The sequence below is a fragment of the Fusarium pseudograminearum genome, chromosome 4, assembly GCF_000303195.2.
Source record: "Fusarium pseudograminearum CS3096 chromosome 4, whole genome shotgun sequence".
Lineage (NCBI taxonomy): Eukaryota > Fungi > Ascomycota > Sordariomycetes > Hypocreales > Nectriaceae > Fusarium > Fusarium pseudograminearum.
In genome coordinates this window covers 4,015,162-4,037,494 of record NC_031954.1, presented here as the reverse complement: position 1 = coordinate 4,037,494, position 22,333 = coordinate 4,015,162, and the positions used below count along the sequence as shown (strand labels likewise).

Here is a 22,333-nt window from a genome sequence, read left to right as displayed (position 1 = left end):
ATTGCTTTCTCATGCCAAGATTTGGAACGGGGTGATCGGCACAGAACATGACTTGGCGATGAGAGACGAGAGTACCAAGAGATGAGAGTCTGGGGTAAACAGACGACAAGAGAGCAAGAAAAGACTGACCTACCTAACTGAACAAACGCAGACCAAGATGAATTACTCTTTGTTAATTATTCTAAGCAAGAGACAAGAACAATTAATAAATGACATACTGTGTACCGATACTCACTGTATTTCTTTGACCGGATCTCTCGGGTGTCGTCATTCAGAACGAGTTCTTCTATCAAAATGCCCTAGCAGGGATCCCCCAGGTCCTGAACCAACGCTGCTACAACCCCCCCAGCCTGTCACTCCCAAGCCTCGAGGCACCAAAACAGCCCAACCGGGCACTTGTTAACCTATCAACCACTCTCTAAAACGCCATGAATTTATCAACGAGTCCCATTGCATCACATTCCAGCGTCATTACCATCAAAAAGAATGTCTAGGAGTCGCCGTTGCAATCCTTTACCAACCCTAGCTCGCGTGTTTCCCCAGCTTTTGCAACCCCATGGGTCACCGCATGGCACCGCATGGCATCGCATGCTTCTCTCTTGCAACCCCCCACAACCCAAAATGGGACGGACCGATTTGATGGTCTCGAGACCTTGTAGATTCCTTATTGGACCGTCTCTCCATATCCTGACATCACCGTCATCCCTACACACGATGCACAACGTCATGAGCGATACTCGAGTATGTATTTATTTATTCTTCACCTCCCGCCCTTATTCTACCATCCCAAGCCTCATCAATATACCATCAATCACAGGTTATTGGCTTGACAAGCCTTACTTCTGCCCATCATGGCGCCATCTTTCATGACTGTTCATTTCGATGACCAGAACCCAAACTCAGAAAAGGGCAAAGAAGCTGGTGCTCGTCGGTCCCTCGCTGGACTCGACTACTCACCTCTACCTCGCATCACCGGAAGGTCTTTTCTTCTAGCCACCTTTGTCTCTATGGGTGGTCTACTGCAAGTCCCATTCTCCCATTCCACACTCCAAAACTAACAATCGATAGCTTCGGCTACGACACCGGCCAAATCTCTGGCTTCCTCGAGATGCCCGACTTTCTCGACCGCTTTGCCCAAACCAACAGCAATGGCGAAAAGGCATTCAGCACAGTCCGCTCAGGTCTAATCGTCGCTCTGCTCTCCATTGGTACCCTCATCGGCGCTCTCGTCGCTGCGCCCGTCTCCGATCGCATTGGTCGTAAATATAGTATTTCTGGCTGGACCTGGATCATCGCCATTGGTTTTATCATTCAGATCTCGTCAAACCGAGATTGGGTGCAGATCATGATGGGACGATGGGTCGCTGGATTGGGTGTTGGTGCGCTGTCGCTGTTGGTGCCCATGTTCCAGGTAAGACAGGCTGACAAACCCTCTACCAACAACATTTGACTGACTTTTCTTTCAGGCCGAGACTGCTCCTCCATGGATTCGAGGTGCCATGGTTTGTTGTTACCAGCTATTCATCGTAAGTCATTTCCACCTCGAGTACCCAACATCCCCTAACCACCACAGACAATGGGTATCTTCTTGGCCGCCTGCTTCAACTACGGCACAGTCACCCACCAGCGCAACAACTCAGCAAGTTGGCGCATCGTCATCGGCATCGGCTGGGTCTTTACCCTCATTCTCGGCATCGGAATTCTCTTCCTCCCCGACACGCCTCGATTCGACTACCGCAAGGGCAAGATTGACCGCGCACGCGACACCCTGTGCAAAGTCTACGGCGCGACACCCAACCACTGGGCCATCCATACCCAGATGGAAGAAATCGAATCCAAGCTTCGCGCAGAAAGCCAGATCAAGGGCAATCCCGTAGAAGAATTTGTCCGGATGTTCCAGGCGCCGCGCATGATGTACCGCATCTTACTCGGCATGAGTCTTCAAATGTTCCAGCAGCTTACGGGTGCCAATTACTTCTTCTACTACGGTACCACCATCTTTGCCTCTGTCTCAATTGACAGCTACAAGACCCAGATTATCCTCAACACCATCAACTTCTTAGTCACGTTTATCGGTCTGTACATTGTCGAGCACTATGGTCGTCGCAAGTCTCTTATTGCGGGAAGTACTTGGATGTTTATTTGTTTCCTCATTTTCGCCTCGGTTGGCCACTTCTCGCTCGATCGTGAAAATCCTTCCAGTACCCAAGGCGCCGGTGTTGCCATGATTGTCTTTGCCTGTCTCTTCATTCTCGGTTTCGCGACGACCTGGGGACCCATGATCTGGACCATCATGGCTGAGATCTTCCCTTCGCGCTACCGAGCCAAGGGTATGGCTCTGGCCACTGCCAGTAACTGGCTCTGGAATTTCTTGCTAGCGTTCTTCACGCCCTTCATCACCAAAGACATTGACTTCCGCTACGGATACGTCTTTGCTGGATGTAATGTTCTCGGTGGACTAATTGTCTACTTCTTCGTCATCGAAGGTCAAGGTCGCACGCTTGAGGAGATTGACACTATGTATCTTGAAAGAGTAAGCCCTATGAAGAGTGCTAAGTGGATTCCTCCTCCTCCTGAGGAAATGTCGAGGATCCGAAAGGAGGCTGGTTTGGATATCGAGACCGCTGCTCCAGTTCATCATGGTTCGAGTGACGATGAGACTCTGGCTCGACCTTCAGGTGTGACTGATGGTGGCCACGGGCAGAGGAAGGAAGAGAATGCTGGAGCTACTCATCGCGAGTAGAGGGAGTGTAATGAACCTGGATAACGATGTATGAGTTTCTGACTATAAAGCTGAGATTGTATAATACTTACCTGTCTATAAAATACCCCCAATAAATACTTTACACATTTGGAAATGACATTAAAGTTTTGAGACTGTGAAATCCTATCAAGTAGACTTTTGGAAGTCTTCTGCTGGCCATGAAATATTGAAAATTCTATAAACAAAAAGTCTGCATCTTAGGTACGCCGGTGGGCAACAGAAAGGCTGGCCTCCTAGGTCTTAGAGTACAAAAATAACAGGTAGGTAGTCTAAGTAGCATAATATGACCAACTAATTTTGTCTCTTATGCTCATAACGTTCAACGTTTCTGATACCCTAAGAGTACGGTAGAAATCTAGTCAGGTCGGTTCCAATTTGTAGTGATTCACGGCAGCGACAGCAGCCTTGGCCTCCTCTACCTCTGACATCCTTATAAATTCCCTTCCTTTACCTTGAATTCCTGAACCTAGAACTTCCTCCATCACTATAAAAACTATTTTGTGACTACAATTCCCTTTTCACGGTGGTTATTGTTCGCATTCATATCAGTCTTGGTCACTTGGCGACACTTGACACTGACCAAGCTATTGCTCTCACAACTAGATCAAAAATTCGAAACTTATCAATGCTATAACCCTGGTCTATTCAATTGAGTCAAAATCCCCCGCTATTCAGACAATAGAACTGATACCAAATGACCAAAAGGGGGTCCACATAGTGCTTTTCTTCAAGGCTCATCACCCCTTTTGAACAATTGAGCATGCAAGAACAATGGCTATCGTATCTTCATCACGAAAGAATACACTCGTTACTACCTCGCCAGAAAAAGGATAAAAGGCCCTTCGAGATGACAGAATTCGTGCTTCTTCTTCTTCTTCACAACATTCTCATCATCATCGTCATCCCCAAGTTATCCCCAAGTATCATCTACACAAACCATCAACAACTATCTTCATCCACCAACCGCAACCATGTGCCACACCTCGGCCTACTTCGTCCGCTGCTCCACTTGCAAACAAGACATTGACCACAAGCTCGTCGTTGACTCCAAGTGCAAGAACAAGATCCATGGCAGGATCAACTGCAGCATCATTTACCCGGTCAACATGAACGTTGAGTGGGTTGACTACACCCACTGCCTCCCCTGTTACGCCAAGCGTGACATGCTCGACACCCGCATGCAGGCAACCATTGATGCTGACGCTCAGGAGGCCATTGACAACCCTCACAAGAGCGACAGCACCTCCACCATGATCGGCAACCAGCTCCAGAACGACATTGACAGTGTCGTCGAGATGGAGAAGCCTGAGCGTATCGCCAACTGGCTCGAGGGCCACCCTGACCTCCTGCTCGAGGAGGTCTACGACCACGACGAGGACCTCGTTGTCGAGGGCGAGATCGTTCCCATTGTTCGCGGTCGTGGACGCGGTCGTGGTGGTCGTGGCCGTGGCCGTGGTGCCCGAGGCCGTGGTCGTGGACGAAACTAGGCCGGTCATCCCTCTGAGGGATGAGGCATGTGCCTCTGAGCAGTGCCGCCGATGACATGAGACCCGTAAGTCTATCTCCAACTAATCTACTTGAACATGTCTAACATCTATCTACATAGGTCATCAACAACCGCAGGTTTCCCGGAGCAGTATCGCGAACACATTAGTACCATCTCAACTACCAACCACCGGCCTTTTCTGGTTTGCGGCGGTCATACCTGGGCATTCAGTCTGGGTAAGCGTAGGGTGGTAACATGCTAGTAGCGAAGTTTTGGAATGGGAATGAAGGAGGGAAAGGGATAGTCACCATCATAGCTTAAACAGTATCACTAGATACTTGTTACATCAATAGCAAGGTTGACTACCACATATCCCGTTCTCTCACCACTGTGACCTGACTTGACAACATGCTATGAGATATGTCGAGTGTTTTTGAGTGTCGTAGTTGATCTGAAAAGAGGTATGAGCCTAACAGTAATACCCTTGTACCGTACGGTTCTGCAAAAGTGGTCTAGGGGGACTTCGGGGTACTAGAAACATTAGCCGCAAGAAGCTTAAGGGATAAAATTAGTAGATGAGATTATGCTTCTCACTCAACTGAGGGATTAACTCAGGATCCTAAAAGACGTCGCGATCGTTCTGGCCACCCAACTAGCGGATCGACTCGCGTTCCTCCTGGCGCCTCGACTGACGGCTTACTTCACCTTCCTCCTATTTGACGCTGTATTCCTAGTACCCTCTAGCGATATGGCTCCTGTTCAGTCTAGCGCGCCGTCTGTTGTTCCTCCTCCCGACACAGCTACTGTTCCTCCACGCGACTCAAGAGCGCTTGCGAGACATGCTCGATAGCTGCATCCAGGCTACTAAGGACGCAGAGATCCGGCAATCCAACCAGGCCAAGGATGGCCCGCCCAAGAGTGACAGCACTACGACATGCCCTGCTCAAAGGCTATATCAGTTCTCGGGCGGCTGCTGAGACTGCTCGCCAGCATCTACAACCTTGGGGTGTTGATAAAACAGCTGGTCTCCGTGATCGTCTGCACCGCGCTGGTCATCATCATCGTCTGTATCATCTTGATCTTATTCATCATCTTCCAAGTCAGCGTTCTGACGCTTGATCTTCTTCTTGACTAAGGCAACAAGACGCTGGATTTGCAATCTCCTGGCTTGCCTCTGTTGGAAAACTCGCTGGCTGGCGCGCACTGGTGGCGACCAGGACACCCACTGATTGCTCCATCTTCTGCCACTCGGAGCCTACATTGTACCTCCCTCACTGATTGCTAGAGTAGAATTTTTTCATTCTAGAAGGCGTACATGATGTCTTTCTATTTGAACATACTCTGGTTCAAAATAAATTTCATAAGAATATAAATTTCATAAGGTAGACAGGGATACACTTATGTTTAAAACTTTAATACGGAACCATAAAGCGAAAGTTCAAGAACCTTTGTTAAAATTCATGTTAAAAATGAACCTTTCGCATAACTACTACTTCTCAGTAATAATAATAAACTCGGTCGCCGATTTACTTTTTAATAATAAATTTAGGGTATAAATAATGTCTTGCTCTCAAGTCCATCTTCCCATAAACAAACCCACCACAACCAGAAAATCACAACCACGCAACAACAAACACAAGAAGTTCAGGAAGTGATCAACATGTGTAACCAAAGAACAGAGAAGTGGGTTTGCAAATACTGCGAGAAACCCGTCAAGGAAGTCACCTACTTGACCAGCAAATGCGAAAGCCAGTCAGACACCGGTGTCTGCAAGGAAACGGGAAAGACATGCTACGAGACCATCGACATGTATGACCCCGACTGCACATTCTGTGCTCAATCGCGACCACGGCCGCAGACTGATTTGGACAAAGAAATCAGACCTTGGAAGCTGGACAATGAATAGTGTCTTTGCACAATGAGATTCAGCATTTGTTCAAGATCTTGTTCTGTGCAGAACCTTATTGTTCGAAAATTTGCACATCACCGACAACTCTACGAGTATGGGTATATAACTCGCTACTGCTGCCCTCTGCAAGTTATATACCCATACTCGTACACCCAAAGCAACTCTCAAAACTCCAGACATCTTTAACTACTCATTCCAACACATCACCAAGATTTTTCGACTCAAACCTTTCAGTATGTGTCAAACAATCGAAACCACCTGGGTTTGCGCCACATGCTCCAAGACGATTCTGGAAAAGAAGTCCAAGAAGAATGTTTGTGAGTCATCCAAGAAGGGAGGTATTTGCACCCAGGCGTCGCCAACTCTGTTGGACTACGTTTACGTGACTGATGCAGATTGTGAGATTTGCAAGCGTATGAACTAGGATGGTGATGAGAAGGTACGAGCAGGACTCTAGAAGAGGGCGTTTTGGTGGGTAGAGAAATGGATGGATACCTGGGGTGATTAGTTGATGTCAACGCTGGATCGTTGAGCAACCTATCTAGACGGTGAATAAAAACACTGTTTTTTGGGATGCATAAACAGATAACCTAATGGTTCTCTTATATTGTTAGTGATTCTCATTGGACTCTGAATGTGATTGATGTGGTTTATGATGATTGGGCGAAAATGAAACTGCTGGGTGCTATCAACTGTGATTCACTCATGTCAAAATCGAGGTATAAAATGCCAAAATTGACTTTGCAAATTTTTTTCATTCTCTCTCCTACCAACAGAAAATCAAAGAGTATTACAGTAAAATTAATTTTCATATCCAGGAAGTAAAATAAGCCATGTGTTGGGTAGTACACACCAATCTTCATTGCGAACGCTGCAACCGCCTCATTTTGACCAGGAGGTCCGTCAAACGCACATGCTCCTTGATGAAGAAATCTGGAAAGTGCAGTGGTGATATTAAGGAGGGAACCGTTGATGAGAATGTCAGCTCGTCGCAATGTGGATGCAAAAGGTAATCCAACTGTGATAATGGGAGCATACTGATAGTTGCCATGGAAAAAAAGAGTTTGAACGGCATAGATACATCTGACCCTATGAGGAAATGGTTGCTTTGATAAGTGTTTATAGTACCTAAATAGCTGGAAGTAAAGAATAAAACATAAGTACTATCTGTGTTGATATGCTTCTCTCATATCTGTAATTGTTTGGCTCAGGGTAAGTTGTCGAATATCCCGGCATCGAAGCCGATCAAGTGACAATGTCGACAATCTTATCTCTTATCTCGTTATCGAACAAATCATATTCCTTGTCAGGTATCCAGTCTAACCTGATCCTTGTCCAAGGCCGAGCATCTCGGCCGACGTTGATCATCATCTTCAGCTCACGCCCGGAATTTATTTTACATTTGCACGTCCCGGAATTCCGAACCCTCACATTTATTCTCGTCTAATTATAAACATCCATGCCGCGAACAAAGACGCGTGAACCACGTGTGAGACGTTCCTGCGAGCGCTGTCGGTAAGTCACTGAACAATGTTCTTTTTAAATAAACAATTAATTAATCCCTTTGTCTGTAGCCAGAAAAAGATCAAATGTCCTGCTGAAAAGCCGGGTTGTTCGCATTGTCGTATTGCGAGTGAGATTTGCACTTACCTTCCTCGGAATCATGTCAACAATAGCAACCCGAGATCATTCTTGTAAGTATTTCTATTGCAATAACATTCTAGCTGCGGAGGCTAACGATCGTGTTCAGTAGACCACTCAAGGCGCAGCAGAACGTTGTCTCGCCGAGTACATCAGTTGAGTCTCACAGTCGTGACACAGAGTATGCTACGATTTCCTGTGGAATGTCATGGCTAAATGCTGATCACACAGCAGGTATTCATCAAGAGTCGACGCCCAAGATGCCAGCAGCTGGCATAGCCGAGGCGGCTCGTCAAACAGCATCCATCAGCAACTACCTCCGATAACAGCCATGCTATCAGAGTCTCCATCATGGTAAAAAGCCCATTCCCATACTTCATCCGTTTCTTACAAAAGAAAGGTCACCGGCAAATCCAGAGCCTCCAGCAGATCTACTCAGTGATTTCGTGGGTGCTTACCGCGAAAAACTCTACTTTCAACCACTCCCACTCTTCGATCCACGACGTCTTCAATTAAAAATCGGCACATTACCGCATTATCTTCGATGGAGTTTCCTAGCTCTCACGCTTCATTTTACGAGTCACAACTTTTACTACGGTCTGGAAGCAAAAGCTATCGAGTACTATACTACGTCCGCACGGAGTATAGTTGTTGACATGGCGGCTGAGGGACTCACACAGCTGGAAGTGATGCAAACGTTGTGCCTTCTCGCTCTCTGTGATCATATAGGTATGTCAATCTGCAAGTTATATGTATTTCATTGACAGTTCGTAATCCAGCTGGAAAGACATCTCGAGCGTGGATGATGGTCGGAATGGCAGCAAAACTCGAAGCTCTTCGACTGTCCCACTCAAAGGCTGAGCCTAGCTCTCGACAATCCGACGATGCCATCTCAAGATGTCATTGGAGTATCGCCATCTTGGAGAGCACCTTTATCCCCAACTGCAACACCTTGACCGACATAACAGGCGCCCCAGCGTATCCGAAAAGCGTGTCGCGTCCAACACCACTGCATTCCTCCCATGGTATGAAGAGCTATTGTGCCGACTTGACCGACGCGTATGAAGGGAACATCCAAGACGTCGGTATTAATGCGACATGTTTGGGTTACATTTCGGTTTGGGGAAGCATCATCTCGTATCTGAGAGACATTCGCAACGGAGCCAACGAGTATCCATGGTTAGCAACGTCCAGACACAGTCAACTGACCGTCAAGTTATACGAACTTGAGAACATCACGTCGCACAGACATCTCATCCGAAACGCCCCTTTCCCCGACCAACCCTCAGAAGATCTAAGCAAGCATAGGGAATACTGGGCACCATGGGTGTCATTCCAGATAATGATGCACGCAACCCAAGCCGTACTCAACAATCCCTTTGTTCAACTAGTCGCTCTTCGGAGAGCAGGTCGAAACTTCCAACCACGATCTTTCTTACAAAACACAGTTGATCAAGCGCTATTCCACGCAGAATGGGTCTCCCGGCTGGTTCAGATGTGCGCAGACCGCCAGTTCGAAGTCAACGATCCATTGATCGGACAAGCTGTTGCTGGCTGCGTGTCAATCTTATGGATTTTCCAGTTCGCAAGGGATCGAAAAGTATCAGAAAAGGCCAAGGAGAACTTAATTACCTGCGAAACATTCTTGGGACATCTAGCAAGGAAGTGGCCTCACATCGCCGAAAAGGTAAATGTTTATCCGCTCTCAACATTTCTTGCTCTAACTGAATCGAATTATAGCTCGAGATCTTACGAACCCTCAACGTCAAAGTAGCAAAGCAACAACAAATTCCCCAAGAGGACGAATCAACCAGCGCGACTATAAAGTTTGAACCCGACATGATGTGGGAATTACTCGATCCTGCCATGTCGGGTGTTGATTGGGCCAGTCTGTGTAGTTCGTCAAAGGGTAAAGGGTCACACGCGACGACGAGTGCTACGATACGGGTTGCCACCAAGTTTGTGCATCCCATCAACAACGAAGTCGAGAGCGCATCGGTGCCGGATCCCGAGCACAATCTCTTTGATTTAGAGGATATTTATGGCGAGCCATTTTTGGATCAATTCTTTTCGGACTCGTTGTTGGTAAACATTTCATAGAGTAGAATATAGATTAAGCGCTACCCACAGCTGGTATATCAGATTATGTTCGTAGTTTTAGTGGTGGGATAACAGCCGTGCCACAGAAGTGAGACATTAAAGTACTGCATCACTTTATGGCACCTAACCAGAGTCGATGCCCTCTACAGTTAGCCAGAATTGACTTCAGCTTAAGCAGTGGCGTATGCATTAGCGCTGACTGATACTGGTATAAAGATCCCATCTCCCTCGTCGGAAACCGAAAATCAATTTCGCATCCGTATCAAGCCAGCCACAAACATGCGTGCTGAACAGACCATTCTTGCCTTCAACTCTCTATTCGGTGCAGCCACGACACCATTTGGATGTGGTGAAGTTAACGTCTTTTACACGTAAGTACATACATCATCATTTTTCCAATAGTATTTGTTGATCAGTTTTGGCTAGTGGTCTGCCAGGCCGGCATCAGTATGTTACCTCGCAAGGCTACGATGCCAAGCTGGTAGAAGAACAGATCTTCAACCACACACGTGAACTACGCGAGGCAGGATATAATGTCCGGGGTGAGCATGATCACACATATGAAGAGTATGGTCTGACGGACTTGTTCAGCTGTTTGGCGAGGACCCGAGATGCCACCGAATGAGTTCGTTGACCAGATGAAGGACGTTCACTGGCACGCAGCTGGTATAGGCTTTGGTGTGAGAGGATCTCAGATCCCAGATGTCATCGGGCTTTTTGAAGGTAAGAACTCGCTTGACCCAACGCGTATTGTATTGATATCTTGCAGAGACCATCGACATCTTCCGCAACGAAGCCCCCGATGCCAAGTATGTGTTCAACTATAACCCTCTTACATTTTTGTGGTCAGTCAAACGGTACTTCCCTCTATCAAGTGACTGTAAGGATCAGCCGGGCAAAGACTTGGTAAGTTTTGACCCTCATGCAAAATTTAATCGATGTTGACGGCAGGCTGTAGGGATATGTGACGCTTTGTGACGAGGCTTGTAAATAAATCCGAATTTAGCTTTGACCGTATTTAGCATGGATAATAATTATAATAACTAAATTTCTGTTGAGTTGTGTTCTAATTCAGAGATGGCAGGGTGGCTAGGTTCAAGTGATTATTAGGTCTTAACTACTGCCTCGGACCGTTTCATTACCCGTGGTCACCGTACTTGGATTTTTCCGTCAATTATTATGATAATCTAGAAATCAGATAATTTATGAATAACATTTCCATTACCGGGGATAGATAGTTCTTACATGTTTTGGCGAAATATGCAGTCCAGCGGCTGGTTTGTCGGGTGGATGTAGTGATGTAGCCCAAGTGGCTCTCAATCACAAACAAGAAATCAAATCGATAGTCTAAATACCTAATATTTAGTAGTTATTAAGTATTTAATATATTTAAGGACGGCTACAGAAGTCGTATGGGGCTGAACCAACGCAGCATGGGGGGGGATCTGCTGCGATATAGAGTCAAATACGTTTGCGAGGACAATGTCGAGTCCGTTGTTTGCAAAACAATTAGTTTGAATGGCGTCATAGGATCCAGTAAGAATCTTAAATAATGGTATACTACGTCAAACAGCCGTATCTGAATAGGAAATGTGCAGGACCATTCCAGAAGAACCACCTGCGTACCTGGGCACACCATCAAGTGCAGATTCCGTATGACAACAGGCAATCACACAGTGTCGAGAGATCTGTACCATCATGCAGCAAGCATTAACCTCGCATGTTATGGGAATAACTAAACAACACGCCTCGCCACGTGCTGTAACCTCCCGTCCCTCCCTTACAGCCCGGGACGCTAGAACCTGCCGTGTCAGTCCTGTTACCAGGAACGTTGCAACGTCAATCAAACGTCTTGACCGGGTTCCTGGAAAGATGTGTCAAGCACGGGGGCGCAGAGGGTGTACTGCTGTATGTATGGGGTGCAGGCGACAAGTGATGAGACTTTACCCCTGGCCTAGGAGAAGGAGGGGGGCAAAGGGGAACACATGACATGGATTGAAAGAGGATGGTATTAATGGTTGCACAGGGTTGGACGTTTTGGGACAGCAGCCTAAATCGGGGGGCGGCGTGAATGTGACCTGTGAGCAATCTCACGATAGGGATACCACTCTGGCGTGTATATACACCTTTGGGCTTATCAGATATGGTGGGGTGGGATATCCCTGCGTGTCTGGCGTGCTTGATAGGATGATACAAAAAGGCGTTGCAGAAGTTAAATATGCTTGGAAGGGATGAATTGATGGTTATTTGATGGCATTCAGGATGTCGATGTGTTTGAAGAGTGGAACTTGTGAATAGTGTCGTTGTTTATGGTTTGGAGTTCTTACGCAACGGTGGTGCAGTGACGTACAGTATCACGGGATACTTAAGATGCATTTGGAGAAACGATCGACACAAGGGTACTTCACTACAAGGGTGGTCTTTGAGTAAGTTCCTCTTCCATTAATGGTTTATTGATATCTCGCTAACCTTTCTAATGAAACGCACTATGCATGAAAGCTGCATCCCTACTGACTAAACTATCAAGAATAGCTAAAACAATTATCCCTGAAACGCCTTTCCAGTACTGACATTGAGCTTTGTCCATACAGACCCAGTCGACATGTACCAAGCAAACTGCACAGGCCAGTAAACATGCATCATCCACAACCAAGGCAAAGGATCCCAAGACTCAAAAGTGCCATCCTTCCAGTATATCAAGTGTTGAGAAAACGCATGGATAGATTTTGAAACGTGGGATAATCCCGTAGTTCCTCTGAAGAGAGTGTGGTAGAACGGACAGAGAACAAGCTCAACAAGATCTTGGCTGACCCAATAGTAGTCCTGGGGATTGTTGGGGTACAGAGGGGGCTTGGACAGTGATCTAGGCTGCGAAGAGGATGAAAGGACAGAGAGGTACTCGTCAACAATCTCGGGGGTGTTGTTGAACAGAACAGTTGCGGTGTGGACTCTGGGATTGCACTCAATAGGATATATCGTGACTTCTTTCTCAATACCAGACCGAGTAGCATCTTCGTCTTCCTTATCGATCAAGAAATCAAAACTCATGTGTCCGGTAAAGTTTTCGCCACCCGCCTCAGCCTGTTTGAGTGTAAAGTCTAACATGGCCTTGCTAAGCGGGGAATCGGCGGGGAGGGCAGAGTAATGCATAAGGACATCGGCGGAGCGACACGCGACAAAAGCACACACGCGACCTCGAATGACAAGTGCGTGCGTGCAGAATTCAGGGCCGGTGATGTATTCTTGGATGATGAAGGAGCATTTGGCTGTGTCGAATGGGATGGTGTCGACGCGTGCAAGTGTAGCGTCTTCGGAGGACAGAGGAAGTAGAGGCATAGTAAAACGGGCAACGTCGTCGACACCAACAGGCTTGACAATATATTGCCTCGCTTCAGGCTTTAGCTCAAGACCGCCATTGCGCCGCAGGAAGTTGATGACATCTTCCTTGTCTTGCACAGCTTCAGTATGCGGTACCTTCAGACCCAAAGATTTTGTGTGCTCGATGAAAGCGTCCTTCTCATGTAGTCTGCGAATATCCTCGATACCGAATTGAATCGCCTTTGCGCTCGTGCGAGCTTCAATGATTTCTTTAACGGCAGCGTCTTCAATCGCGGCATTGACGTCAGAGACTGACACCCAGAGATCGACATCCTCGTGGTTGATGATTTCTGTGATTGTGTTCAGGTAGGGATCATTCATGGACGTCTTTGAAGGGTCCGAGGGAACGGGTAGACGGTAGTAGACGTCGATTGCGCGAGAGACGCGACCGGGAGAGAGGGCGTAGCAGTCTGCGCCAATGACACGATGGCCGCGACGATGGAACATGCGTGCTAGGGAGAGACCCTTTGCCATATTGACGCCCGTGACGAGGATCGTCGTCTTGTCCAGGTTATCTTGATCATTTTCGCTATTGGCAGTCGGAGTAGGAGGTTTCGAGGTCAATCGGTTCCAGAGGAAAGCAAGCAGCGCGAACAAGAGAGTGGCAGGCAAAAAGATGAAGCTGAGAATCAAAAGACAGAGATTCTTGGCGGATTGCATCACCCGGGAAGTATCGGGGTTTGCCATTGTGAGTAAACCTTGAGATGCAGTAGCAATTCGTATCTAGACGATCAATTGTGAGCTTCACTATGGCGTTGCTTGAACATGACAGACAGAGCTTGACAAGCTTGGAGCTCTGGCAAATTGCGGGGGAAACAAGCACGAAGGAAAACAAAAAATTCAATTGGAAGACGTCATGACTTTTACAGTTCATGTTTAATTAGACGCCGCCTTTCTTCTTGGCGTTGTATGGAGCAAGCAAGTCACGGAGCAGCGCATTCCGGGGTCTCTCCGTAAGACACACTCCCAACTGCTAATACAGATTCAGATTTAGTTACAACGATCAGGAAGAGCTAGAGGCGATGCAGAAAGAGGGGGATCTCTTTAGCTCCATCTCGTTAGGAATATTAGCTCCGCCGTCGAGCCTCAAAGCGGACAACGTTTTGAGACATTGTACAAGATTACCCATTTTACTTTTCTCTCTTTTGCATTCAGAAACTCCATTCTCGTTCGGATGTCTTCTGCATGTGCTCCTCTATGCGGGTTTCCACACCGGTAAAGCACAGCGAGCTTCTACTTCAAGTCTCATGTGCAGACGAGAACGTGCATGCACCAATTGCAACACTGTAGTATTCTCCTGTGGTTGCACAAGTTGCTCTCGGGTAGTATTCTGTATCGCCACCATGTGCGCGAGACTTTCTCGACGAACTGTGTGCAGTGCTAAATACCGATAGAATGGGTCAAGACTTGTTGCCTTTCTTAGAGTAGACACCCGGAACCGTGAACAGCCCATGAGAAGTCGAGTTTGGTTATTTTCTTTACACCGGTTGACGAGGTTCTTTTCTCTTGTTCTGTCTCTGTTGCGTGGCTTGCTGACTTCTATGACGTATCGATATTGCAGCGAGGGTTCATAGGCAACTGGGGGTAGAAGTGGATGTTGGTTCTTTCAGTTCAAGATGCAAGAGGCCGGAAGGAATGATAATTGAGAGAATTAATAGAAACAAACGGAAAGGGTGTTCTCGTCAACCGGTCAATTGTGTTGTGTGTGTTGCACAGAGTCTTGTACAACATTGAACGGTCCCTGAAATAGACAGATAAGATAACTCTGGACAGTTGCAGATCCTCAGTACAACAATCCCATTTCTCTCCCATCTACTAAATCATAATCCCCATCTTCAGTTCGCGGTCTAGAATATGGTCAATTTTCTCTATTTCTCACACATGAGTTCCTAGTTCCCTCACTAAAACGTTGAATCGAGACAACGTGGGGTTAGCTAAACTATGCATGACGCGCACATGCAAGACGACAACTAAAGGTACGTTTTCTAAGCGTAATCGATGCGGCTCCCTCTCAAATTGGCCCGTCTTTACGAGAATACAGTCCAAACAGTACATACCCGATCAATCCAGGCACGCATACAATATCTAAATCGCCCCACGCCCGCGGATCTTTCCCTCCCCCAGTCTAAACCCAAGATGCACCAAAGCTAAGATCTCATCAGATACCCGAGGAGTCCAGACCACAGAGAAACCCCTCCTCTCTGAAGCACCCCTGGAGATTCTAAACCACACCCCTAGTCCTCGAGACCAACGACTTCTGTTCACTCAACTCGGTCTAGGTTACGGTTGCTCTACAGCAGCCATGTTCATGGTACTTTCCCTCGGCGTAATACTGCCCCTCCGTTTCTGAGTATATGACACCTCGAGATGTGGGATGCGCAACAACCTCGACGAATCAAGCTAGGATACAGCATGTCGTGCTCAAACGACTCAAAGGGTCCAGCCACTAGCTATAGCTCTCTACACATGCACTGCGGGTACCTATCCAGCCACTTCTACCCGTAGCCGTCCAATGTCGTCCCGTTAAGCACCGCCCCGAAAACTAAATCCTTTAAGCCCCGTCGTAGCAACAGCATCATGACACCAACATTCGCTGTACGACACCCCGGCTTGCTCTATTTGTTTGCGTGTTTCATTTTGTCTGCTCCTGTTGCTGTTGGCTGTGGTGTGTAAACATGAAGAAATGCAGCCTCAACCCCCAAACAACCAGTTCTAGTGTACAGATACTGTACTAACACCTCATTCTGGCCTCAAAAGTGATCCCTTGAATATTATCCATGACCAATGAGACATTTTTCACACTCCGGAATGTCTCTATACATCCACTCCAACCAGCCTTTTGCACTAAATCCAAGTACCTCTGACCAGTCCTGGTCAAGACCCTGGCTTGCAACTTCTTTACCCTGTCGGCAGTTGGATATTCACCCTCTGCAACCGATCCAACACTGTCTGTTGCGAAACCACTCGTCAGCACCCTCTGTCTATGACATTACTACCTAGGACTCCTCTCAACTGAGGGGCTGCGAGATACATAAAAAGCTGCTTATCCCAGCCCTCATTGCAACTTGTCTCTTCTACAGTCACAGTTCAACCTGCACACTCTCACCCTTCTACCTCATCTCACCACTTGCACACCCTACCACCTTTTTACCTCTTTCTCTCACCTTGTGTTACCTCCTCTTCACACATCAGCCCACTATGTCTGATATGAGTGCTTCCGTTGAGCCCACAGCCAAGGGCTTCGCTGTCTGCGGCTATGAGAAGATCGAGTATGACTTTGAGTTTCTCGATGGCGTCTTCAACCCCGCCAACCCTCAGCTGTACCAGCTCTACTCCCCCTGGGGTCGCTGCCTGGCCGTCATGGACCTCAACATCTTCAACCTCTATGGTCAGGAGATGCAGAGATACTTTGACCACTATGGTATTCCTCTCACCATCCACAAGACTATGATTGGTGAGAAGGCCAAGTCTATGGACACTCTCCTCTCCATTGTCGACTCCATGACCGACTTTGGTATCTACCGCAAGGAGCCTGTTCTTGTTGTTGGTGGTGGTCTTGTCACCGATGTTGCTGGCTTTGCTTGTGCTGCTTACCGCCGCAACACCAACTACATCCGCATCCCCACCACTGTCATTGGTCTCATCGACGCTTCCGTCTCTATCAAGGTCGCTGTCAACTACGGCCGCTACAAGAACCGTCTCGGTGCCTACCACGCTCCCTCACACACCTTCCTTGACTTCACATTCCTTCGCAGTCTCCCCGTGGCTCAGATCCGAAATGGATTTGCTGAGCTTATCAAGATCTCCACCTGTGCGCACAAGGAGACTTATGACCTCCTTGAGAAGTACTGCGAGCAGCTCATTGACACTGGCTTCGGTCGATCTGATGAGGCTTCTCCTGAGATCAAGGTCGTCGCTGACAAGATCTGCCGTGCTGGTATCCATGAGATGCTGAAGCTTGAGACACCCAACCTTCACGAGATCATGCTCGACCGTGTTATTGCCTACGGTCACACTTGGTCTCCTCTCCACGAGCTGGTTCCTGAGACTCCCCTCCGCCACGGCCACGCCATCTCAATCGACATGGCCTACTCTGCCACTCTGGCCAACATCCGTGGCCTTCTTTCATCTAATGAGCACAAGCGTCTCCTCAACCTCTTCTCCCGCGCTGGTCTCTCCATGGACCACCCCGATTTCAATGCCGATCTTCTCGAGAAGGCCACTGCTGCCATCCTGAAGACCCGTGACGGCAAGCTCCGCGCTGCTGTCCCTATCAACCCTATGGGTGACTGTGTTTTCCTGAACGACGTCAGCCACAAGGACATGGTCGCTGCTCTTGAGGAGCACAAGAGGATCATGAAGTCCTACCCCCGCGAGGGTGCAGGTCTTGAGGCCTTTGTCGACTCCAGCGACACTGGTTACACAGTCAATGGTGCCCCTGTTGAGAATGGCAAGGCCAACGCTCACCAGGTTGCCATGAACAGCATCGAGAACAGCAAGCTCCATGCCTCTGGACCCGAGGGCGTCGACGGTCTGCAGCAGGAGTCCAGCGGCAGCAGCAGCAGCGACGAGGATTATGTCCTCGGCAACTCCAAGACCAACGGCCAGCAGGAAAAGGGTATGCTGAGCGAAGTCAAGGAGAAGATCGTTGGTCTCCAGAACCAGGTGGCCAAAGCTGTCACTGTCCAGAGCCAATAATTGCATTATAGCATGAAAGCAAAGTTTTGATATTATGGGAGCATACGAATATTTAGGGATCATGGACATTACCCACTCACTATTTGGGCATATTTGTTGGACCGGGGTTCATTAACACCCTCGTCTGTTTTTGCGCAAAAATGATACCGGGTCTGAGAACGAGATGATAAATCACTCAGCATCCACGGTTTTACTTTCGATTCAATTATACAAACAAGGATATTTATCCAATTCTTGGTTCCTTTGCATTGTGACTGTTGCAATACTATGATTAAATGTGGTTTAGAACTAAGGCCTGATGTCCATATGCCACTACCTTGAAGTGCCGTCCAACTCTATTCTTTACCGTTCCCCATCGTAGCATTGATCATGTTGATAAAGTCTTCAGCAGAATTTTCGGAAAAGAATTCCTCTTCACGGGCCATGCACCTCGAAATGTGATCTAGACCACGCTCCAGCATTTCCTTCTCATATTCCTCAAGGGCGTTCTCCAATTTTACTTCTTCAGACTCTTTAATATCAGCTCTGCTGTTGCACTTGATGATAGCTTTTGACAACATCAGTGCGTCGAGCATCGCCATGTTCACGCCTTCACCAACGAGAGGAGTAGAAACATGAGCAGCGTCTCCCAGAAGTGTAATACCTGGAACACGATTCCACGCAAGGGAGGAAACTGGCAATCGATATAAAGGCCACGCGTGAAACGGACCTTCGGCGTTGGCAATGTAATTCTTGAGCTCTGGGGCCCAATTCGCAAAGAATCCTGATGATGATAGAAAATCCCTGCGTGTCTTGTCGGTATCATCCGCGGTCAGGTGTTTCTTATATGCATCCTCAGGGGCATCCATTCCGACATAAAAGCGATAAGAATGGTCAGATAGTTGCTGAACTGCAAGCATCTTGCGCTGTCCCATTGCTAGCAATGCACCAGGCCCGGCGTCTTCAACAGCCGCTGCATAACTAGGGTTATCACGAGAAATACTTCCCTCGATAAACACCTTTCCGGAGTACTCGGGCTTGGCTGAGGTTACCTACTCAGAAGTTAGATTTGGCATGAATAAGATAAGACGTTGTACTCACAAGAGGTCGAACTTTACTCCACGCTCCATCACAGCCAACAATTAGACGGAAACCAGACGCGGAGGTACCGTTGTCAAAGTTGACAACGTGTTCGGCAGGTGTAGCCCCCTTCTGAACACTTTTGATACCATGTCCCCATCTGATATTATCAGTTGGAATAGAATCAAGCAGCATCTGACGAAGTTGTAGACGATCAATCTCAGGTGCATCGCGGTCCTGTCCAAACACCGACTTGAGCGTACCGGATGGGTTCTGCATGCAAACTCTAGAACCTTCCCAACGGGCAATGCTTTTGAACTGGTCAAAGATTCCCCCTTCCTTCAGTGCAAGTTGTCCTGATGAGGCATGGATGTCCAAAGTGCCTCCTTGATTGATGTATCGCGGCTTGGGGTCAACATCTCGCTCGTATACAATGTAATTGATGTCATGCACTTGGAGTAAACGTGCAAGGGTTAGACCTCCTGGCCCAGCTCCGATTATGGCAATGGGTGTTTGTGAAGCCAAGGACGACATGATGAGATCTGGTTCTTGTTGGAGATGAATGTGCAGTACGTGATAATGCAGTATTCGAAAATGAAGACAGGGTGGAACAGTTGCTTAGATGTAGAAATGGGCATGCCCACGGCCTCTTATACCCTTGCTTCTATCCGCAGTATTAGCAATTACCGCCAGAGTAATTTTGACTCGGATGAATATCTCAAGCGTCTCATCCGACTGACTTCCGGCATGAACACATCTGATTGGTTGACCTCGGATGGTAAGCACTTGCATACCCGACGCTGACGAGTAAGGTTTCCCCTCTTCGGACTTGATGACAATTACGACGTTCCCTCCTACAACTTCATGTCAATCTCCTTGTCCCTTGTCTCCTGTTAACAACATATACATCCCTAAAGTCTCACGACTTACCATGACTAGCACTGTTCTGGCTCGTTATGCTGTAAGTCGCCCATTGCACAAATTTCAACGTGACACTGATCCGAAGTCTAGTGCGATTACTGCAGGCACAAGAAGTTCAGGTATAGCCCGTCTCCGGTCCCAGGATATCAAATCTGATTCTGCCAGATGCACAAGGGAGCTTCCCAAATGCGGAGAATGCAAGCCATGGCCTGTTCCGTGTACCTATTCACGGGATATCCCGGATACTGGTACCAGTTCGACAACTACAGCTCCTTTGGCAAATACTAAGAAACCCAATGATGTTCAACTTCAACTACAAAACATTGAGAAGGCAATTCGAGACCTGAATGATGTCGTTAACAAAGCGGTGGTCGCCATAAAAGAGGTCTCATCGACTTCGCGGAAGGCGGAGACAAATCTTCAGGCTGCTCCAGCTGAGACTAACGATCAAAATTCCAGATTGTATGTTGGCAAGCATAACTCTTTTTCAGTATTGGAAGATGCACAGAATTCTGTTCAGAAAGCGACCGGGAGTTTATCCACATCACTTCACCATAATGCTTCCAGCGAATTACAGTTTCTATCAACCTCATTAACTACAACAGTAACGGATAACCAGCTAAGAGGGAATTCCTTCTATATACCTTCGAGGGCTCAAGGCTACCAGTTGATAGGAAGTACGTTCAATCAGTATAACCCCAGGGAACATAGTGATAGATAACATCTTTGCAGAATTCCTAGAAAGCGTCTGCCTGGGCGATGCATTCTTCACGGCACCATCCGAAGAGCTCGTTCTCCAAGTAATATTCAAGCCCGAAGGAGTTTCACGAAAAGCTTGGATCGTTTATATCAACTATATGATTCTTGCGATGCTATCTGAGGATCAAAGCACACAAGCAAAAGGCTTTCGACACAACGTGAAATTAGCCCTTAATGACAGCAACATATTCCTGGAGCCGCATCTCGTACACCTACAGACTCTCATTTTACTGGCAATTCACGGAGAAGATTATGCTTCCCCAAGTCTCTCGTGGATGCTTGTGGGCCATGCATGTCGTCAAGCCGAGGCACTGGGACTTCACTTGTCCAATGGCTCAGACTTCGAGACGCATCAGAGACGATTGAGTTTATTCTGGATGCTATTCGCTGTCGATAAATCTTGCTCGTTAGCATTTGGCCGACAATGCTTCCTTCCGTCTACAACATATGCCAAAGTTGCGCTCCCGGATCTGGGGCACTTGACACGTTTTCAGCCTCGATCTGATTCCGCAGATAGGCCACCAAAATCATCTATCTTCGGAGCCCATATGTTCCTCGCGCGAATGGAACTTGCAAGGTTGGAGGGTGCTGTTTTACATCTGGTCAATAGCGAAGTGCTAGGGACAAGTAGGAACCAGTTAAGAGCGGATCTGACGGAATGGCATACTCGAACAAATCAGGTGCGAGATACTCTTTGACTGAGAAACCCAGATCAATGGCATGAACAAAATGGCTAATGATAAACAGGTGCTTCACAACATCTTCAACACAGAAAGAGCTTCATCAAGTCCGAATCAGCTGAGAGAAATGTCACTGGGCATAAGCACTATGCATTTTGAGTATCTACATGTCTTTATGGTTCTCACTAGGGCTGATGCATCTTCCGCGGCTTCAAGGCATGAAGCTGCGCGAGATGCTATCTCCCTTCTTCCATCATTAGTGTCTAATTGGACGTCCATTTACAATCCCATGACGTGGTGCGTCCCCATAACATCGTTTTCTCGATCAAGAAGCTAACACCTCTGGCTATAGGCATCTACTTTACTTCCCCTTCATACCATTCTTCGTTATATTTGAGGATTTAGTACAGGGTCGAGCCTCGACGGCGGCGACTAAAAAGCAGCACGATATCGAGCTTTTGTCAACAACAGTTTCTTACTACTCTAGCTTACGCGACCAGTTCCAACTACTAGCCCCTCTGTGTGAACGCCTCAAGAAGGTTGCAGATGTGTTCCACCGCTTTGCTGTTGTTCTAGCTGGAGATAGGGGCACTTTGGGGCAGGACAAAGAGTTGCTTCAACATTTTCCTGATGGCGGTATATCGCACAACAGGACTTTGGATAGAAATGTCTCCATTACTTTCGAAGAAATTCGGGCTGAGCTTGCAAATGAGATCGGCGATGATTTGAAACAGTATCTAGAGTGGCTCCCGGCAGATATACTTTCTGTTCCATCTGGATCACTGGGAGATGTATCAAGCGGGAACATGACCGAAGAGACGTTTAACAATTTTCCAACTGGTGTACAAGAGGAAGGACCGCGCGGTACGAAGCGTCCCTTCGACGTCATGTTTGACTGGTTTGCTTGGGATTCTTAGTAGAGGGTATTATTTGAGAAA

The 22,333-nt window shown here is 47.5% G+C and overlaps 8 protein-coding genes across 8 annotated transcripts; 6 read left to right on the top strand and 2 right to left on the bottom strand.

The window, feature by feature from the left end:
* Positions 1-851: 851 nt before the first annotated feature.
* FPSE_08036 (uncharacterized protein) lies at positions 852-2,743 on the top strand (the record flags this gene model as incomplete). The annotated part of the gene is made up of 4 exons (XM_009261154.1): positions 852-979; positions 1,069-1,411; positions 1,467-1,526; positions 1,574-2,743. The coding sequence occupies 4 exons, from the start codon at positions 852-854 to the stop codon at positions 2,741-2,743; spliced, it is 1,701 nt and encodes a 566-aa protein (XP_009259429.1).
* A 992-nt stretch (positions 2,744-3,735) lies between these two features.
* On the top strand, positions 3,736-4,251 carry FPSE_08035 (uncharacterized protein; the record flags this gene model as incomplete). The annotated part of the gene is made up of 1 exon (XM_009261153.1): positions 3,736-4,251. One exon carries the CDS (start codon positions 3,736-3,738, stop codon positions 4,249-4,251), a length of 516 nt encoding a protein of 171 aa, XP_009259428.1.
* A 1,659-nt stretch (positions 4,252-5,910) lies between these two features.
* Positions 5,911-6,583, top strand: FPSE_08034 (uncharacterized protein; the record flags this gene model as incomplete). Its single annotated transcript, XM_009261152.1, has 2 exons — positions 5,911-6,059; positions 6,394-6,583. 2 exons carry the CDS (start codon positions 5,911-5,913, stop codon positions 6,581-6,583), a joined length of 339 nt encoding a protein of 112 aa, XP_009259427.1.
* Positions 6,584-7,618: 1,035 nt separating this feature from the next.
* Positions 7,619-10,878, top strand: FPSE_08033 (uncharacterized protein; the record flags this gene model as incomplete). The annotated part of the gene is made up of 12 exons (XM_009261151.1): positions 7,619-7,674; positions 7,734-7,853; positions 7,910-7,981; positions 8,035-8,154; positions 8,201-8,529; positions 8,568-9,487; positions 9,541-9,885; positions 10,117-10,271; positions 10,327-10,442; positions 10,492-10,623; positions 10,670-10,806; positions 10,852-10,878. The coding sequence occupies 12 exons, from the start codon at positions 7,619-7,621 to the stop codon at positions 10,876-10,878; spliced, it is 2,529 nt and encodes an 842-aa protein (XP_009259426.1).
* Positions 10,879-12,441: 1,563 nt separating this feature from the next.
* FPSE_08032 (uncharacterized protein) lies at positions 12,442-13,965 on the bottom strand (the record flags this gene model as incomplete). The annotated part of the gene is made up of 1 exon (XM_009261150.1): positions 12,442-13,965. The coding sequence occupies one exon, from the start codon at positions 13,963-13,965 to the stop codon at positions 12,442-12,444; it is 1,524 nt and encodes a 507-aa protein (XP_009259425.1).
* A 2,511-nt stretch (positions 13,966-16,476) lies between these two features.
* FPSE_08031 (uncharacterized protein) lies at positions 16,477-17,976 on the top strand (the record flags this gene model as incomplete). Its single annotated transcript, XM_009261149.1, has 1 exon — positions 16,477-17,976. One exon carries the CDS (start codon positions 16,477-16,479, stop codon positions 17,974-17,976), a length of 1,500 nt encoding a protein of 499 aa, XP_009259424.1.
* A 335-nt stretch (positions 17,977-18,311) lies between these two features.
* FPSE_08030 (uncharacterized protein) lies at positions 18,312-19,569 on the bottom strand (the record flags this gene model as incomplete). Its single annotated transcript, XM_009261148.1, has 2 exons — positions 18,312-19,007; positions 19,057-19,569. 2 exons carry the CDS (start codon positions 19,567-19,569, stop codon positions 18,312-18,314), a joined length of 1,209 nt encoding a protein of 402 aa, XP_009259423.1.
* A 213-nt stretch (positions 19,570-19,782) lies between these two features.
* FPSE_08029 (uncharacterized protein) lies at positions 19,783-22,312 on the top strand (the record flags this gene model as incomplete). Its single annotated transcript, XM_009261147.1, has 7 exons — positions 19,783-19,813; positions 19,975-19,996; positions 20,047-20,418; positions 20,608-20,633; positions 20,689-21,395; positions 21,463-21,692; positions 21,748-22,312. The coding sequence occupies 7 exons, from the start codon at positions 19,783-19,785 to the stop codon at positions 22,310-22,312; spliced, it is 1,953 nt and encodes a 650-aa protein (XP_009259422.1).
* Between the last annotated feature and the right edge of the window lie 21 nt (positions 22,313-22,333).